General features: G+C 44.2%; 2 protein-coding genes across 2 annotated transcripts; both read left to right on the top strand.

Moving 5' to 3' along the window:
• Positions 1 to 31: 31 nt before the first annotated feature.
• Positions 32 to 6,835, top strand: APBB3 (amyloid beta precursor protein binding family B member 3). The gene is made up of 13 exons (XM_051978556.1): positions 32 to 196; positions 978 to 1,141; positions 1,260 to 1,336; positions 1,566 to 1,626; positions 2,117 to 2,263; positions 2,736 to 2,863; positions 3,212 to 3,217; positions 3,401 to 3,515; positions 3,636 to 3,720; positions 4,047 to 4,130; positions 4,475 to 4,590; positions 4,815 to 5,012; positions 6,211 to 6,835. Exons 1-13 carry the CDS (start codon positions 148 to 150, stop codon positions 6,451 to 6,453), a joined length of 1,473 nt encoding a protein of 490 aa, XP_051834516.1. The 5' UTR covers positions 32 to 147; the 3' UTR covers positions 6,454 to 6,835.
• Positions 6,836 to 11,069: 4,234 nt separating this feature from the next.
• SRA1 (steroid receptor RNA activator 1) lies at positions 11,070 to 14,627 on the top strand. Its single transcript, XM_051978554.1, has 5 exons — positions 11,070 to 11,174; positions 11,822 to 11,947; positions 12,498 to 12,700; positions 13,670 to 13,778; positions 14,140 to 14,627. Exons 1-5 carry the CDS (start codon positions 11,150 to 11,152, stop codon positions 14,340 to 14,342), a joined length of 666 nt encoding a protein of 221 aa, XP_051834514.1. The 5' UTR covers positions 11,070 to 11,149; the 3' UTR covers positions 14,343 to 14,627.
• Positions 14,628 to 14,701: the final 74 nt, after the last annotated feature.

The raw sequence follows: 14,701 nt of genomic DNA, 5'->3' as shown, positions 1-14,701 counted from the left end.
TAGTCTGAGCTCACCGCGACCCGGCCCCGGTCCCGACTCCGCCCCGTGTTTGTGCGGCTCGAGCCCCGCTCAGTGGCGCAGAGGGGCCGGGCTTGCAGGAGCCGCATCCCCGAGGTCGGGCTGGGAGGACGGGCCGGGGCCGGGGCCATGCTGGGCAAGGACTACATGTTAGCTATCATCTTGGTCAACTGCGACGGTGCGTGGGGGTCCGGGAAGGGTGGGCGACCCGAGAGATCCCGGGAGACTAGGGAGCCAGGGATGGTGAGGAAGGGAGGGTGGCAGAGATGTGTTCGGAAGAACCCGAAACCGATGGACCCGGGCTGGACCAAACAGATGCCCCAAAGGGTTTGGGTCGGAAAGTAGTGGGATGTTATATCCTTGAACTATTGAGGGAGCAACTGAAGCAGACCAGAGATACTCATTCCAGATGCAGCTGCAGGGCTCAGGGGTATGTCTGATCTATACTTCAAAGACTGCTAACCACACACCCCACACATGGGGACAACCCTTCCCATTCCAGACATGCACAACCCAGAGAAAGGGGCTTTGCTAGGGTCGGGCACCAGAGAGGGGAAGAGGATTGGTAGATGGAGCTCAGGTATTCTTAGCCTTTTTTGTGTCGGGGACTAGCTTGGCAGTCTGGTGAAGCCTATATATTGTCTTAGAAGGTTTTTCTTTTTTAAATATACGTAAAATAATAATAAAAAACCTTAGAATTGCAAAGGAAGCCACTTATTTAAATAATAAATCATACAATTAGCAAAATATTCAAACTCCAAATCAAGAACCCTTGACAAGGATTCCCTATTTTGCTTGCTCATTAGCTCGTTGGCTCTCATTTTCCTTATGTGCAAAATGAGAGAGTTGGATGAGATGATTCCTAAGGCCCTTTCTGAGTGTACTTGACCCCAGGGGCTGAGGCTGCATTATGTCTGAGTAGTCTAGAATCTACCCTCTTCACCATGGTACTCTTACAGATGACTTATGGAGTGACCAGAGCCTAGAGGGAGAGCCCGGATTGCCCCCTGGTTGGCGGAAAATCCATGATGCTGCTGGCACCTACTACTGGCATGTACCTAGTGGCAGTACTCAGTGGCAGCGCCCAGTCTGGGAACCTGGGGATTCTATGCCACCTGACTCGGTATGTAGGGGTTGGGAAGAGACTGATAATGTCTGGTCGGGGCTGGAGAGCTTAGTGATTCTTCTCCTAGAGTCCCTGATCTACTCATTTGACTTTAAGTTGACCTTCCTCTCCATAGGGCACGGGAGGGGCATGGGGATTACGGCCCCCCAAAGGAAGATCCTTCTCTAGCTTGGAAAATTCACTGGACCGAAGGTAATCAGGATAAGGATGTGGATTTCAGTGTCTGTGAACTCTCACCAAGAAGCAGAGGGAGAAGAGGGCAGTTGGGTAATCCGACTTGTGGCTAGATGACCAGTCAGTCATCTTGCTCAGTAGCTACCATATTATAATTATGCCTCCTTTTCTGGGCTCTTTGGGTTTTAAGTGAGTTGGCGTCCTTCCTTATGGAGAGCCTCCTCTTACTAGCCCTACTCTATTTCAGGACTTCTCTGCCTTGGTGTGGGGAAGAAGCCTACATCCGAAGCATGGAACCAGGCTCCAAGGTAGAGGGTGGTGGGTACCAGTATCTCTTTTTCAGCATCAAGGATGCCCTGGGAATGTGGAAGCAGGCCTTAGTGAGCTCTTAGAATTGGAGACTGGAGTAGAGAGATCTTTAGGCATAGGATGGCAGGGAAGGGTCATGGGAGAGCCTGTCTTTATATACTGAGAGGATAATGACCTGTGTTTCCAGAGCTGAAAAGGCATCATGGGCTATGCTTTGGTCTCCTTTCATAGGGGATGATGAATTTACCTGGTAAGATGATGCTGACACCTGCTGTGTGCCAGTGGATGAGACATTTAACTTTTCTGAACCTTAGTTTTCTCACGTGCATGATAATGCTATATACTATCTTACCTCATTAAACCCCATGTACATGGTACAGGGAGCCATCTGTAGAGAAGGATCTTGGCTTTTCTGCTCCTCATTCCTGCAACTCCTAAATTCCCTCTTCTCCAATTAACTCTCTCCCACCTGGCCCTACTATCTATCAGTGCTTTGCAGTACGCTCTCTCGGCTGGGTGGAGGTGCCTGAGGAGGACCTGGCACCTGGAAAGAGCAGCATTGCTGTCAACAACTGCATTCAACAGCTGGCACAGAGCCGAGGTCAAAGTCGCCCTCCTGCTAGGGCTTGGGGTGAGGTGAGCCTATCTCTTGGCTTCTTGAATTTGTTCCCTTCTGTCAATTCTCCTCTTCTGTGATTTGGGTTGGAAGGATTCAGAGACTGGATAGGGTCGCTTGCTAGAAACATTCAAGCTTAGAGGCAGCAAAGCACTCAAGTTTTTTAAATCATTTGAAAAGATTCAGGTCCCTATTACTCTGTGTGTATTATCTTGGACATGTTACCATCTCACTCTTAGTACCTGTTTAGATTAAATCTCTTTTAAATCCCTTTTGGTTTTGAGTATTGTGACTTTAGGGGCATATGGAACTTTCTCTAATTTTTTTTTTCTTTTCCCTTTTCCAAGTCTCTGGATTTAGCCCTTTAAACTCAACTCCCTTTTTGATTTTCCAAGAAGCTGTTCTCAGTATCCCCTTGTAGCCCAAACCCTCCATAATTCATTCATTGAGTTCAAGGGAACTCCTTTTTTGTCTGTTTCCTGTACTTTGTAGGGTCAGAACATGTTGATGATTCTGAAGAAAGACACGATGAGTCTGGTGAATCCCCTGGATCACAGCCTAATCCATTGTCAGCCCCTTGTGCATATCCGAGTCTGGGGTGTGGGCAGTACCAATGGCCGGTGAGAAATTCCTGGACAACTGGTTTTCCTGAAGATTCACAATCCCTCTCCCCCAGGAGTGACTTCTCATACATTGACCCCCATGAACTCTTTGACCTTTCCAAGTTGGACCTTGATTCTAGACTCCTTCCAGACCCTAGCCCCATGACCTTGCCATGCTGGACCTTAGTCCCAGACATCTCCCAGATTTGGCCCTGCTGAAGGCTGATGCTTCTCTTTGTTTTGGCATGGGCCTGGTGGGGAGGGTAAACTGAGCTTCCACCTCTGGAAAGATTGGGAATGATGGGAATGAAGCAGGAAAGGGCTAGTCTGACTGTCCCCTGTGTTCTTCACATGCTTCTGGATCAGAGACAGGTGAGTGGCAGGGCCAAGTGCCCTATCTCTTTTCCTTCCTCACTTCCTTCCATTCCCTTTCACTCTGTAGACTTCTCTCCTCTTTTTCTAGATATATTTTCTTCTATCTTTTCCCTCCTCCCAGTGTCTTTCCTTTTCACTCCCATCACTCATCTCCCCAACCCCATCCCTGCCCTCTCACAGGGACTTCGCCTTTGTGGCGGGTGACAAGGACACCTGCATGTTGAAATGCCACGTGTTTCGCTGTGATGTCCCAGCCAAGGCCATTGCCAGTGCCCTGCATGGGCTATGTGCCCAGGTGAGGGACCCTGAAAGGGATAGGGTAGGAGGGCACTACAGGGGGATGGGGACAACATGAGTCCGAAGAGTTCCCCTTGCCTGATCTCTCACCCCCGACCCCAGAGTGTTTATGTTGCAGATCTTGTCAGAGAGAGCAGGGATGAGCGGTGACCCTCCTCGATGTTCCTTGGACCCCATTTCCCCTGAGGATCTACCCAGGCAAGGTACAACCAGAGGATGAGGTAAAGGGTAGGGACTACAAGGATGAGGTCATGAAAATAAGTTTAGTAGAGTTGCAGAGGTAGCTTGGGGGAAGGTTATAATGGGAGGGGGAAAGTAGCCTCAGAAGTTTTGCCCTTATTTTGTGTCCATCCTTTTCTGCTTTTGTTTCACAATGAGGAGCCCTATAAATGGCAGGATCTACCCACGTGTCTGTAGACTTGAGAGTTGGGGTAGTGAGGCTTTCCTCTCCAGTGTTTCACTCGCACTGAATATTCTGGGGAGAAATGCTTACTTTTAGAAGGTCACAGTGATCTTATCTACCTCTCAGTGGAGCTTCTTGATGCGGTGAGCCAGGCTGCCCAGCAGTATGAAGCTCTCTATGTTGGGACCCTGCCAGTCAGTAAGGCCATGGGTAAGGAACTGCTGGGATAGGGAAATTTAAGACCCCTCTGGGTGGAGCATGGAATGGACATGGGATTAGAAATAAGATGTGAGATTCTGAAGTGTGTCTTGAAGTGTTTGTTGATTCCATGTAAGGTCTAGCCATATAAAAGCCTTAGGGCCTGACCCTCCCTCTCCAGTCCCATGATTTATATTTATTTGGTCATCCTGCTCTCTTTTTCTCTGGGCCCAAAGTGAGCCAGAGGCCTACACTTATTTTTGTCTTAAAAAAGTCTCCCTGAGTCAAAAGCTCCCAGACTCCCATCCCTTTGGACCAGGATAAAAGCTGCAATGGATCTATCTACCCTTCCCCAGGGATGGATGTGCTGAATGAAGCCATTGGGGCCTTGACTTCCCAAGGGGACCATGATTCCTGGGCCCCAACTATACTCAGCGTCTCTGACTCACTCATGACTGCATTTCCTGTCCAGGTAACAGGGATTGGCAACCATTTAGTGCTAGGAGGAAGAGATCCCAGTTTCAGGAGGAGAGGGAAGGAAACCAAGATCTTGCATTAGTGTTTGTGGAGTGCTGAGACAGGACCACTGAGTCAGGAATTGAGGCCAGGGGTGAGGGGAAAGCATTCAGGGGAGGGGGAGGTCCTGAGTAAGGGGTCAGCCCTCACTGATGATTGCATAATTGGGGTGGGTGAAAGGGACAGGCAGAACTGGGTGCGGAAGAAGAGCCACTGTGGCAATGTCCAGTACGACATGTGACCTTCATTGGGGTTGGCCATGACCCCCACACCTTTGGACTCATCGCTGACCTTGGTCACCAACGGTTCCAGTGTGCTGCCTTCTGGTGCCAGCCCCATGCTGGGGCACTCTCTGAGGCTGTTCAGGCTGCGTGCATGGTGAGCTTTGAGGGGAGGGAGGAGCTTGATGAGGGAGGGGCCTTGGGAAGGGGGAGGTGGTGTTTTCTGGAGAACTAGTTCATTCCTTACCTGTGGTACCTAAGATTCTTCATCTCTAGGGGCTCCTTGGCCTACATGGATTCCTCCTTAGCATTTGAGGCTGTTGCCCTTTAGGCAGCCCACATGGTGATAGAGGAGCGAGCAAACATCAGTTGGCGCACAGCCTTTCACTGGCTCTTTTCTCACAGCTAGCTTCGAGGTGCTCAGTAGTAGGCAGATAGAATGAAGCTGCCCTTTCCCCACCCCTGACTATCCTGTAAAATTGATTCTTCCTCAGATTCCTGTTCGCCTCCATGCTTTTCACCTGGAGAATTCCCTTCACTCCTCATTATGATCACTGGGATATTTTTAACTCCTCTGTCCCTCACGTCCCAGAAGATTATTGCCCCAATCCTGTTCATATTAATTCCACTTCCACAACACCTCTTAATTCACCTCCTCCTCCTCTGTATTGTTAAACACCTTAGGGTAAGCCCTCAGTACTGTCTCCCCGAAGATTGTCCTGTATCCATTGTTTGGAAAAGGATGCCATCTTTGGATGGCTCTAATCTGTCTTTTATATTCCTGCTAGAATAGTCTTGTGTCTAGACCTGATGATGTCACTTTTTCCTCATAAAACTTCAGTTGCTCCCTCTTACTCTCAAGTGGTGTTCAGGATTCTCCTTGGCATTAAAGTCTACTCTGTTTTTACAGCCTTCATGCATTTTATGGTCTAATCAGAATACTATTCTCTGTCTTCCAAACATACAATGTGTTTGATCTGCTGGCTCTTTTCCTTTGCTCATGTTAGTTCCTATTTCAAATGTCCTTCCTTCTCTTTATTCACATGTTGAAATCTTACCCACTCTTAAAAATTCATATTAAAAGCCCTATATTCCAGGAATCCTTCCCTGATTTTCTTGCTATGTGATAACCTTCCCTCCAGATTTTGGTTTAATAACTCTGATATACTTAGTATTGCTATTATAGCTATCTATTTGATTTCTTATCCCCCAGTTAGATTATAAACTACTTGAGTGCAGGTCTGGTACCTTTCCTTAATTTTGTATATCTCTCTTTTCATAGGACTACCTACAGTTGGTGCTTAATAAGTATTTACATTATGTTGTACAATATTGTGTTGCATTCCTTTTCTTAGGTACAGTACCAGAAGTGTCTTGTGGCCTCTGCAGCTCGAGGGAAGGCTCGAGGCACCCAAGCCCGAGCTCGACTTCGCCTCAAGCGGACAAGCTCTATGGACTCAGCAGGAGGACCTGTGCCTCTCCCACTCCCCCTGCTTAAAGGTGGAGTTGGAGGTGCCGGGGCTGCCCCCCGTAAAAGAGGTGTATTCTCCTTCTTTGATTCCTTCCGCCTGAAACCCTCTTTATTGCATATGCCCTAGATTGAGCTGGGGAAGATTGGGAAAGAGAGGCTTTAGGAACCCTGCCAGCAATTTCACACCACTCATATTCTGGGAATCTAACTGGCCACCCTACCACCTCTCTATTCTCACCTGCCCCCATGATCTTTAAAGTCTTCCTTATTTGACTTGTCTTCCTGCCTGCCCTATCCCTATGTCCTTTATTACTATATTAGTGATTTATATCGAATATTTATTAATCTTCTCTGGGTTGACTGCAGCCTCTAACCCTATCCCAGACCCATTTCCTTCCTTCCTTCCTGATTCCTATGATCCCTGCCCCTGTCCAGTTCTGGGCAGTTGGCTCTACCTCAGCAACACTTTTTAGCAAAATCAGTGCAAATAAAATCTCAGAGTGGCCTCATTGGGTGTGACTGTGCTGCCAAGGAAAGGGTGATTGTCTGTTTCTGTGCTTGGTGCTAGGAGATATAAATGGCTCATTTGGAGAGAATATATCCAGGGGGTAAGGTCCATATAGCAGAGATAAATCTCTTGAGCAGAACCACTGCCTGCCAATCCTAGGGATCAGGCACTTGATCCCTAAGGGTAATCATCAAACATTAAATGCCTACTAAGTTGCAGGTACTGTTCTGGTAATAAAAGGATGTCAAACAGTTCCTATCCTTCAGGGAGTTTACTGTTTTCTGGGTCAGACAACATTTACACATATAAGTACAAAAACAGATTAATATTATGGAGAAAGTAAATATAAGATGTTTTGGGATGAGGATAGAAGCACTGATATCTAGGGGAGTCAAAAGCTTCATGTTGGAAAGCAAGCATTAAAATTGAACTTTGAAGGAAACTAAGTATCATAAGAGGTAAAGAAAGTGCAGTCTTGGCCTGGGCGCAGATCTGAGAGAATGGGATGTCATACATTAGGGATAGTAATAGTACTATTTGGTTAGAAGAGTGAAAGAATAGGGTGGAAAAGAAAATTGAAATTAGGTTCTGTTACACGGAAAAGAGAGTCTGCATTTTTCCTTGGGCCACTAGGTGGCATAGTGAATAGAGAGTAGGATCTGAAGTCAAAGAAATTTGAATCCTGCCTCAGACTCCTATTGTATCAACTAACAGTTTCAGATTCAGGTTTTTTTGTTACATTTTGAATTCCAAGTTGTCTTCCTCCTTTCCTCCCAACAGCACATCAACAAAGGCTGATATTTGATAAATAGATATATATGGAACCATAAAATATATAATTCCATATAGCAATTCTTTCTCTGAAAGTGAATAGCATTTTCCTTCATAAGTCCTTTATAGTTGGTATAAATGTTCATATTCAGAATAACTTAATAATCCAGTTACTATTCAAACAATATTATTGTATATAATGTTCCTTTGATTCATTTCACTGTATTATTTAACATGTTTTTCTAAACATCAACCCGCTCATTTTTTTTCTACTCCTCATTTCTTACAGCACAGCACTATTTCATCACAGTCATACATAACAGTTTAATTCAGTCATTTCCCAATAAATATTTTAGAACATATAGATTCTTTTCCTTTTTCCCTAACTATCTTGGGAAACAGACCTAATAATGGTATTGCTGGGTCAAAGAGTATATACAAACAGTTTTATAACTCCTTGGTTATAATTCCCAATATAGGCTTTTATTCTAGAAACTGTCTATGAATATCCACCCTCTTCCCCTCCCCCCAATTTTCTGCTTTCCTTCTAATCTTGGTTCTATTGGTTTTATTTGTACAAAGCATTTTTAATTTAATCAGAGTTATCCATTTTATATCCCACAGTACTATCTCTTGCTTATTTCATAAATTCTTCTATTCATAAATCTGATAGGTAAGCTTGTTAAAGTTATGATATTTCCCTTTAGTCTAGGTCAGATATTCATTTTAATTATATCTTGATAAATGGTATAAGATATTGATCTGTACTTAGTTCTGCTGGACTGCTTTTCAGTTTTTCAGCAATTTTTCTCAAATAGTGAGTTCTTATCCTCAAAACTTAGATCTTTATGTTTATATACACAAGATTAGTATAATAATTTGCTACTGTGTATTGTATATCTATTCTTCCACTGATCCACCATTCTGTTTCTTAGTCAGTACCAGATAGCTTGAGAATTACTACCTTATAATACAATTTTGAGATCTGATACTGCTAGAGCTCTTTTATTTTTATTTTTTTTAATAGTTCCTCTGATATTCTTGATCTTTTGTTCTTCCAAATGATTTTTTTCCCTAGTTCAATAAATTTTGTTACTTAATTGGGATGGCATAAAATAAGTAGACTAGGTAGAAGTAGCCTCAGTTCTTTTATCTGCAAAATGCTGGTAATGGTACCTATCTTATAGAAGTATGTAAAATCCTTAGTAAACCTTAAAAGTCTTATCTATATAAGTGTAATCATTACCATTCTTACCTTAGACCACTGGAGTTAGCTGAGCTGGGGAATAACTATAGGAATGTCACTGGCAGGTAGCTGCCATGACTAGCCTGAATTTGATTCTAGTATTTGGACCAGATACCAGCATAGTGTAGAGGTCCTTGTCAAATGAAATAAGGTACTTATTTTCTCTTGGTCTCATTTTCCTCATCTGTAAAAGGCATGCTAGTCTTTAAATGGACCCAGTTAGCATAATGTTAGTTACCTATGTTTATTATTGAAGGAATCCTTCAATTTTAGTTAATATTTAGTGAAAATAAAGATGTATTTTTCCCTAGTTCAGAATAATGGCCCCCAGATTATTCCCCTGGACTAAATAATTTCAAAAATTCCCTTCTCTGCTCTAAACTGGAAACCTGGCTCAGAGTGATGGAAGATGAGAGGCAGCAGCATAGAAGAGTTAAGAGCACGCCTAAAATGGGAATTGGAAGACTTTTCTTCAGTATTGTATTGGTAAATGTTTAACCACTGGACTCTCTGGAGGGAAAATATAAACAGGACACAATTTTAAGTTTAATCAGTTTAATGTGGACAGCTAACAAAAAAAATAAATCAAGCCCTGATTTATAGTCATTGATAATTTCTGGGTTGTAAATATTCACACTGAAAATTTAATATTTGCTCTTGCAGGCTGGAAGAATTCGCTAAAACATATCTCACACCTGTCTTACAGCCCTAACTCTTGGACTTTGAAAAACTCTCATCTCTTTTGCCTCCCTCAACTATAAAACAAGAATAATAATACTTGTACTACTATTTTTGCAGGGCTCTTGTGAGGAAAGTGCTTCATAACACTGCAGAAATGTGAATTACTCCTTTTGTGTATTCTCCTATAGATGCACTAGGGCATAGAGACTCGTCTATATGACAGGAAGTACTGGACTATGTGTGTCCTGGCCTTTTTCTCTCCTCTGGCTGTCCATTTTCATTTGGTGATCTCATCAACTCCCATGGATTGGGATCATCATCCTGCCCAAAACCCTTGATGACTTTCAGAGTCACATCTCTTAACTACCTTTCAGACTTCTCAGCCTGGATGTAGCTACCTTAAACTCAACATATCCAAAAGTGAACTCAATTATTTTCTTTCCAGATTCCATTCCCCCCAGACTACCCTATTGCTATACAAGGAACCACTACCCTCCCCAGCCCACAGGCCATCTATGTCCTCTCTGACTCCTATGTTCAGTCAGTCTTCAAGGCCTGTCACTGTCAGTTACGTTTTTGCAACAACTCTGGAATACTATCCTTTCCCTTCTCTGATACTGCCACCAGGTTGGTTGGTACAGGGTCTTCATTAGCTGACTACCAGTCAACAGTAAGTGCCTATTAAGAGTCAGGCATGGTGATAAAACACTGAGGAGACGGAAATAGGCAAAAGACAACCCCTGCCTTCAAGGAGCTCACAATCAAGATGGCCTGCGGGTGGCTCTCCCCATCACAAGTGTCCCCACACACAAAATCCATCTTCCAATCCCTTCAAAGTGGTTTTCCTAAAGTGCAGATCTGACCATGACACCTCACTTCAAAAACTCGAGTGACTCCCAATCACTTCCAGGATCAAATACAAAATTTTCAAAACTTAACGTCCCCCTCCTAACCTTTTCCAGTCTTCATACTTTACACCTCCCCCAATACTCTTGAATCTAGTGACTCAGCGGGATGTTTTTTGAACAAGACCCATGGCTTGGGGGTCATTTTCTCCGGCTGACCCTCGTGCCTGGAACTTTCTCCCTCCCGCTGCTTTCTTCAAGTCCCATCTAAACTCCCAATTTCTACAGGAAGCCTTTTGCAACTCCCCAATTCTAGTGTCTTCTCTGTTGGTTACTTCCAATTTTTTTTTTCTCTATAGCTTGTTTTGTACATATTTGTGTGCTTGCTCTTTATCTCACGAGACTGGAGGTCAGAGATTGCCTCACATCTTTTTAATGTTATGTCCCCAGCGCTTAGCACAGTGCTCGACACTTCAAAAGTGCTTACTAATTGACTTATAAACTTATAACTAGCTGCGAAAGGAGCTACCGATGAAACGACCCTCCTACAATCCCTCTTTAAAATTTCTGCCTCCATTCTCCAACTATTAATCCAAATTCGAGGAGAGACTCCTAAAATAGCTGCCTCTTCGCCAGCCCCTGTTCGAGAGGATGGGTGGAGCTTGCGGAGCGCAAGCTTGGAGACAGCCCAATGAGAAGCAGAGTAGCACGGCGTGGCCCGCCTCCGGAAGTGACCCCACCACTGCCTCGTTGGCCGTGCGGAAGTGAGGCGATGGCGGAGCTGTACGTGAAGCCGGGTGAGCTGGGCTCTGCGCCTTTAGAGCCTCCTCTTAGCACCGGGGCTGGAGGACTCAGGCGAGGGCAGGCCGGGTATGAGGTGGGGAGGGATGGGGTTGACTAGACTTGGTGGCAGGATGGTTAGGGGGATGCTGAGGTGCAGGGTATGTCTGTTGTCAGTCCCATCTTTCCCCTCCCAGCTTTCTCCCTCAACCTTCTCTCCCTCTTTGCCCTCCAATTCCTTTTTCCTCTTCAATCCTTCTTCTTTTCCCTTCTCCACACTCCCCTCCCAATTTTATTATCTCCCCTCTCCTCCCCTTCTATCTTTCCTCCTCACCTTCTTCCCCCCTCACTTCCCTCCCGCCTTCTCTTTTCCTCTCCTCTCCCCCGCCCTTTTTTCTCCTCTTGCTTCTTCCCTTTTCATTTTCCTTTTCTTCCTTTCTTCTCTTGGAGCCTCATCTTCCCTCTCCCCTTTCTTCACGTTTTCTGTCTTTCCTCTTATCATCATGTCTTTTGTTTTTGTCTTCAGTGCTTTCACATTCCTTTCTTTTTCCTAATTTTTTCTTCCCCCCTCCTCCGTCCTTTTCATTACTGTATCCTCTCCTCCCCACTTTAATTCTTGCTTTTTCTCCAATTTTCCTCTTTCCACTTTTGCCTTCTATTTCAGGAAACAAGGATAGAGGCTGGAATGACCCTCCACAATTCTCTTATGGGTTGCAGACCCAGGGTAGCAGTCATAAGAGGACACCACTGACTAAGCGGGTTGCAGCTCCCCAGGATGGTTCTCCAAAAGGTGAGCATTTGTGAGTCCAGTTCAAATTTCCATTGTGATTAGGGGAGAATTGCCTGTGTTTCTTTTATTCAGGAGGTTTTGGCCTCTGATTCTTTTTTCTGTTCTCCCGAAGACATCCCTTTGTGTTGCCATTTGGGATATTCTTGCTAAAAAGTTATGATTTAGATTCAGTTTGTTGTCTTTGGACATTGATACAGACTTCCCAAACCTAAAATAGTTTTTGGTTTATTGAGTAGTTCTTGTTCTTATGGGGTTTTAAATGGAGAAATGTACAGGGTTCCAGTTTGAGATCCTGAATGAAAAATTTTCCTATTTCTCCCTTCTCTGTTCCTCCCCTTCCAGCTATCTAGACTTGGGGCCATTGACTAGGAAAAGTTGAGGAATATTCTTTGGTTTTCATTAATATTCCTTAGCTTATAGGAAAGGGCCCTGGTGGGGGCAGTGAGAGAACGAAACTGGTTATGTCTGTCATAAACTGGTTATGTCTGTCATACAGTTAGGGCCATAATGCTCAGTAGTGTTGTCAACACGTTGATTTACCTTTTCTCAGTGCCTACCTCAGAACCTTTTACTGGGGCTCCTCCAGTGGGACCTCCACCACTCCTGACAAAGACTACAGGGCCTCCCCTTGGGGGAAACTCTTCTCCCTTGAAGTTGGAACCCGCCAGTTCTTCAGTCACTTGTGAAACCATGCTAGAAGATGTGCTGGGACCCTTGGAACAGGCTTTGGAGGATTGCCGTTCTCATACACAGGTAAGGCCCCAGGGAGCCCAGGTTTCATGATGGAAGTTGAGCTGGGGAATGACTAAGATCATAAGCCACTCTCTTGGGGACAAGGCTGTATCACATCTATCTATGTATTCCTTTTGCTTTTTTTACTTAAATTGAATCTCCCTCTCCCCATTCCTAAAAGGGAGTAGTGAAATTCTCTTCACTTTTTATAAAGAAGGAACTAGATTGGGTAGGTGCCAAATTAAACCTGGGCAGCAGAGTATAAGTCAAGGCTTCTTGAACTTTTTCCACTAGTGACTCCCTACCCCTTTTCACCTGAGAAATTTGTACATGACCCTGGGCATATGGGTATATTTAAAAAAAAAAGTATAAATCAAACATTTACTAATAATAAATAATAATTTCACAACTCCCACCTTAAGTTACAAGATTCCATATGGGAGTCGGGAACCACAATTTTAAGAAAATTGAAAGTAAAATGAGGTAAGAATTCTTTTGTAAAAAGAATACTAGATTAGGAATAATGAATACTTGTGTTCAAATCCCACTTCAATGTGACTTTAGATAAATCATAATACCTCTCTCTGAGACTGTTTTCATCAACAAAATATGCCAGACGTGGTACTAGATAACCACTAAGGTCTCTTTCAACCCTGAATTCTATATTTTCTTGTTCCTTCTATTCCCCCTTCAGCTGTTGGAATTATACTTAGTTATGTGCTCTTTAACGTGAAACAGAGCAGAACCTGGTAATGTGTTTCCAAACATTACACACATTACCTTGGTTTTGTCTTAGGAGGGAACCCTTCTGCTCTGTCCAAGGTGCCTCACAATAATTCTCTAGAGGAATTGAACTCTAAGGAAGAAAGGGATTTGTAGGATGGTATAGGTGGTAGGAATAAAAGAAAAGACCACAATTGGGAGTATTGTGAAGGGAAAACAAAAAGGCAGATTAGAGCTTTGACTTGGAAAGAGTGTCTGTGTGCTCAGAAACAGATCTTTGATGACATCAGCCGGCGCCTAGCCTTGCTTCAAGGACAGTGGAAGAGTGAGAAGCTGTCAGTTCCTGTGAGGAAGAGGATGGCACTACTGGTGCAAGGTGAGCCACATTCAGGACCTCAGAATGCCCTTGAATTCTGCCATTAGGTCTCTTTGGCCAAAAGAGCATTGGTTTGAGTCAGTCTAGGGAATAGTCTACTAGAGAGGCAGCAGCATATAGTGGAAATAAATTGAATCAGTACTGTGCTTGGAATCAAGACAGCTCAAATCTAGGCTATCGGAAATACTCTTACCTCTCTGAATATATTTCCTCATCTACAAAATAATACTTCCGATTCATTGGAAACATTTTGTAAGCCTTAAAGCTCTATAGAAATGTGACCATTTATTAAATATTCAGAGGAACAGTCTTTGTGTGGAGGGGAAGCACTGTATTATACTCAGGGTCTGTCTTCTCTTAGAGCTCAGGAACCACAACTGGGATGGAGCTGATGACATACATCGATCACTGATGGTGGATCATGTGACTGAGGTCAGTCAATGGATGGTGGGTGTGAAAAGGTTAATTGCAGAAAGGAGGAGCCTGCCTGCAGGGGAAGCTGCGGAGAAGCCTACTACTACAGAGGAGAATGAGGTCGTCTCAGGCCTCTCTGCAACTCTGTGATCCACTATTTTCTTCCTCCCCCGTCAGTTCCTATATCCCCCACTGTCCTAGACCTTGAACTATCTTTGAATGGGACCTGGCAGGGTTTAGGCTCCAGGGACCTATGTTTGCTTGGCTTCCTTGATACCAACAGGAGTTGGAAAAAGGGAAAGGAAATTCTCTTTTAGCAGAGAAGCAGCTCCAACTCCAACTAGGACTTTGCCCTGACTCGGGAGGGAAGACTATTGGCAGTTCATGGTTGCTTCTGACATATGCAATTAAATAAAAATTTCTTGTACCGTGGTATTTTTTGGTGGGGCATTGGGGACTTTTATTCTCAAAATCATTTGTCTTCGAGCCATCTAGAAATACAGGTCTCA

This window comes from Antechinus flavipes, chromosome 2, assembly GCF_016432865.1.
Source record: "Antechinus flavipes isolate AdamAnt ecotype Samford, QLD, Australia chromosome 2, AdamAnt_v2, whole genome shotgun sequence".
NCBI classification, from domain to species: Eukaryota; Metazoa; Chordata; class Mammalia; order Dasyuromorphia; family Dasyuridae; genus Antechinus; species Antechinus flavipes.
Note: the sequence above shows the minus strand (reverse complement) of the source record. Positions and strands in the feature narration are given on the sequence as shown.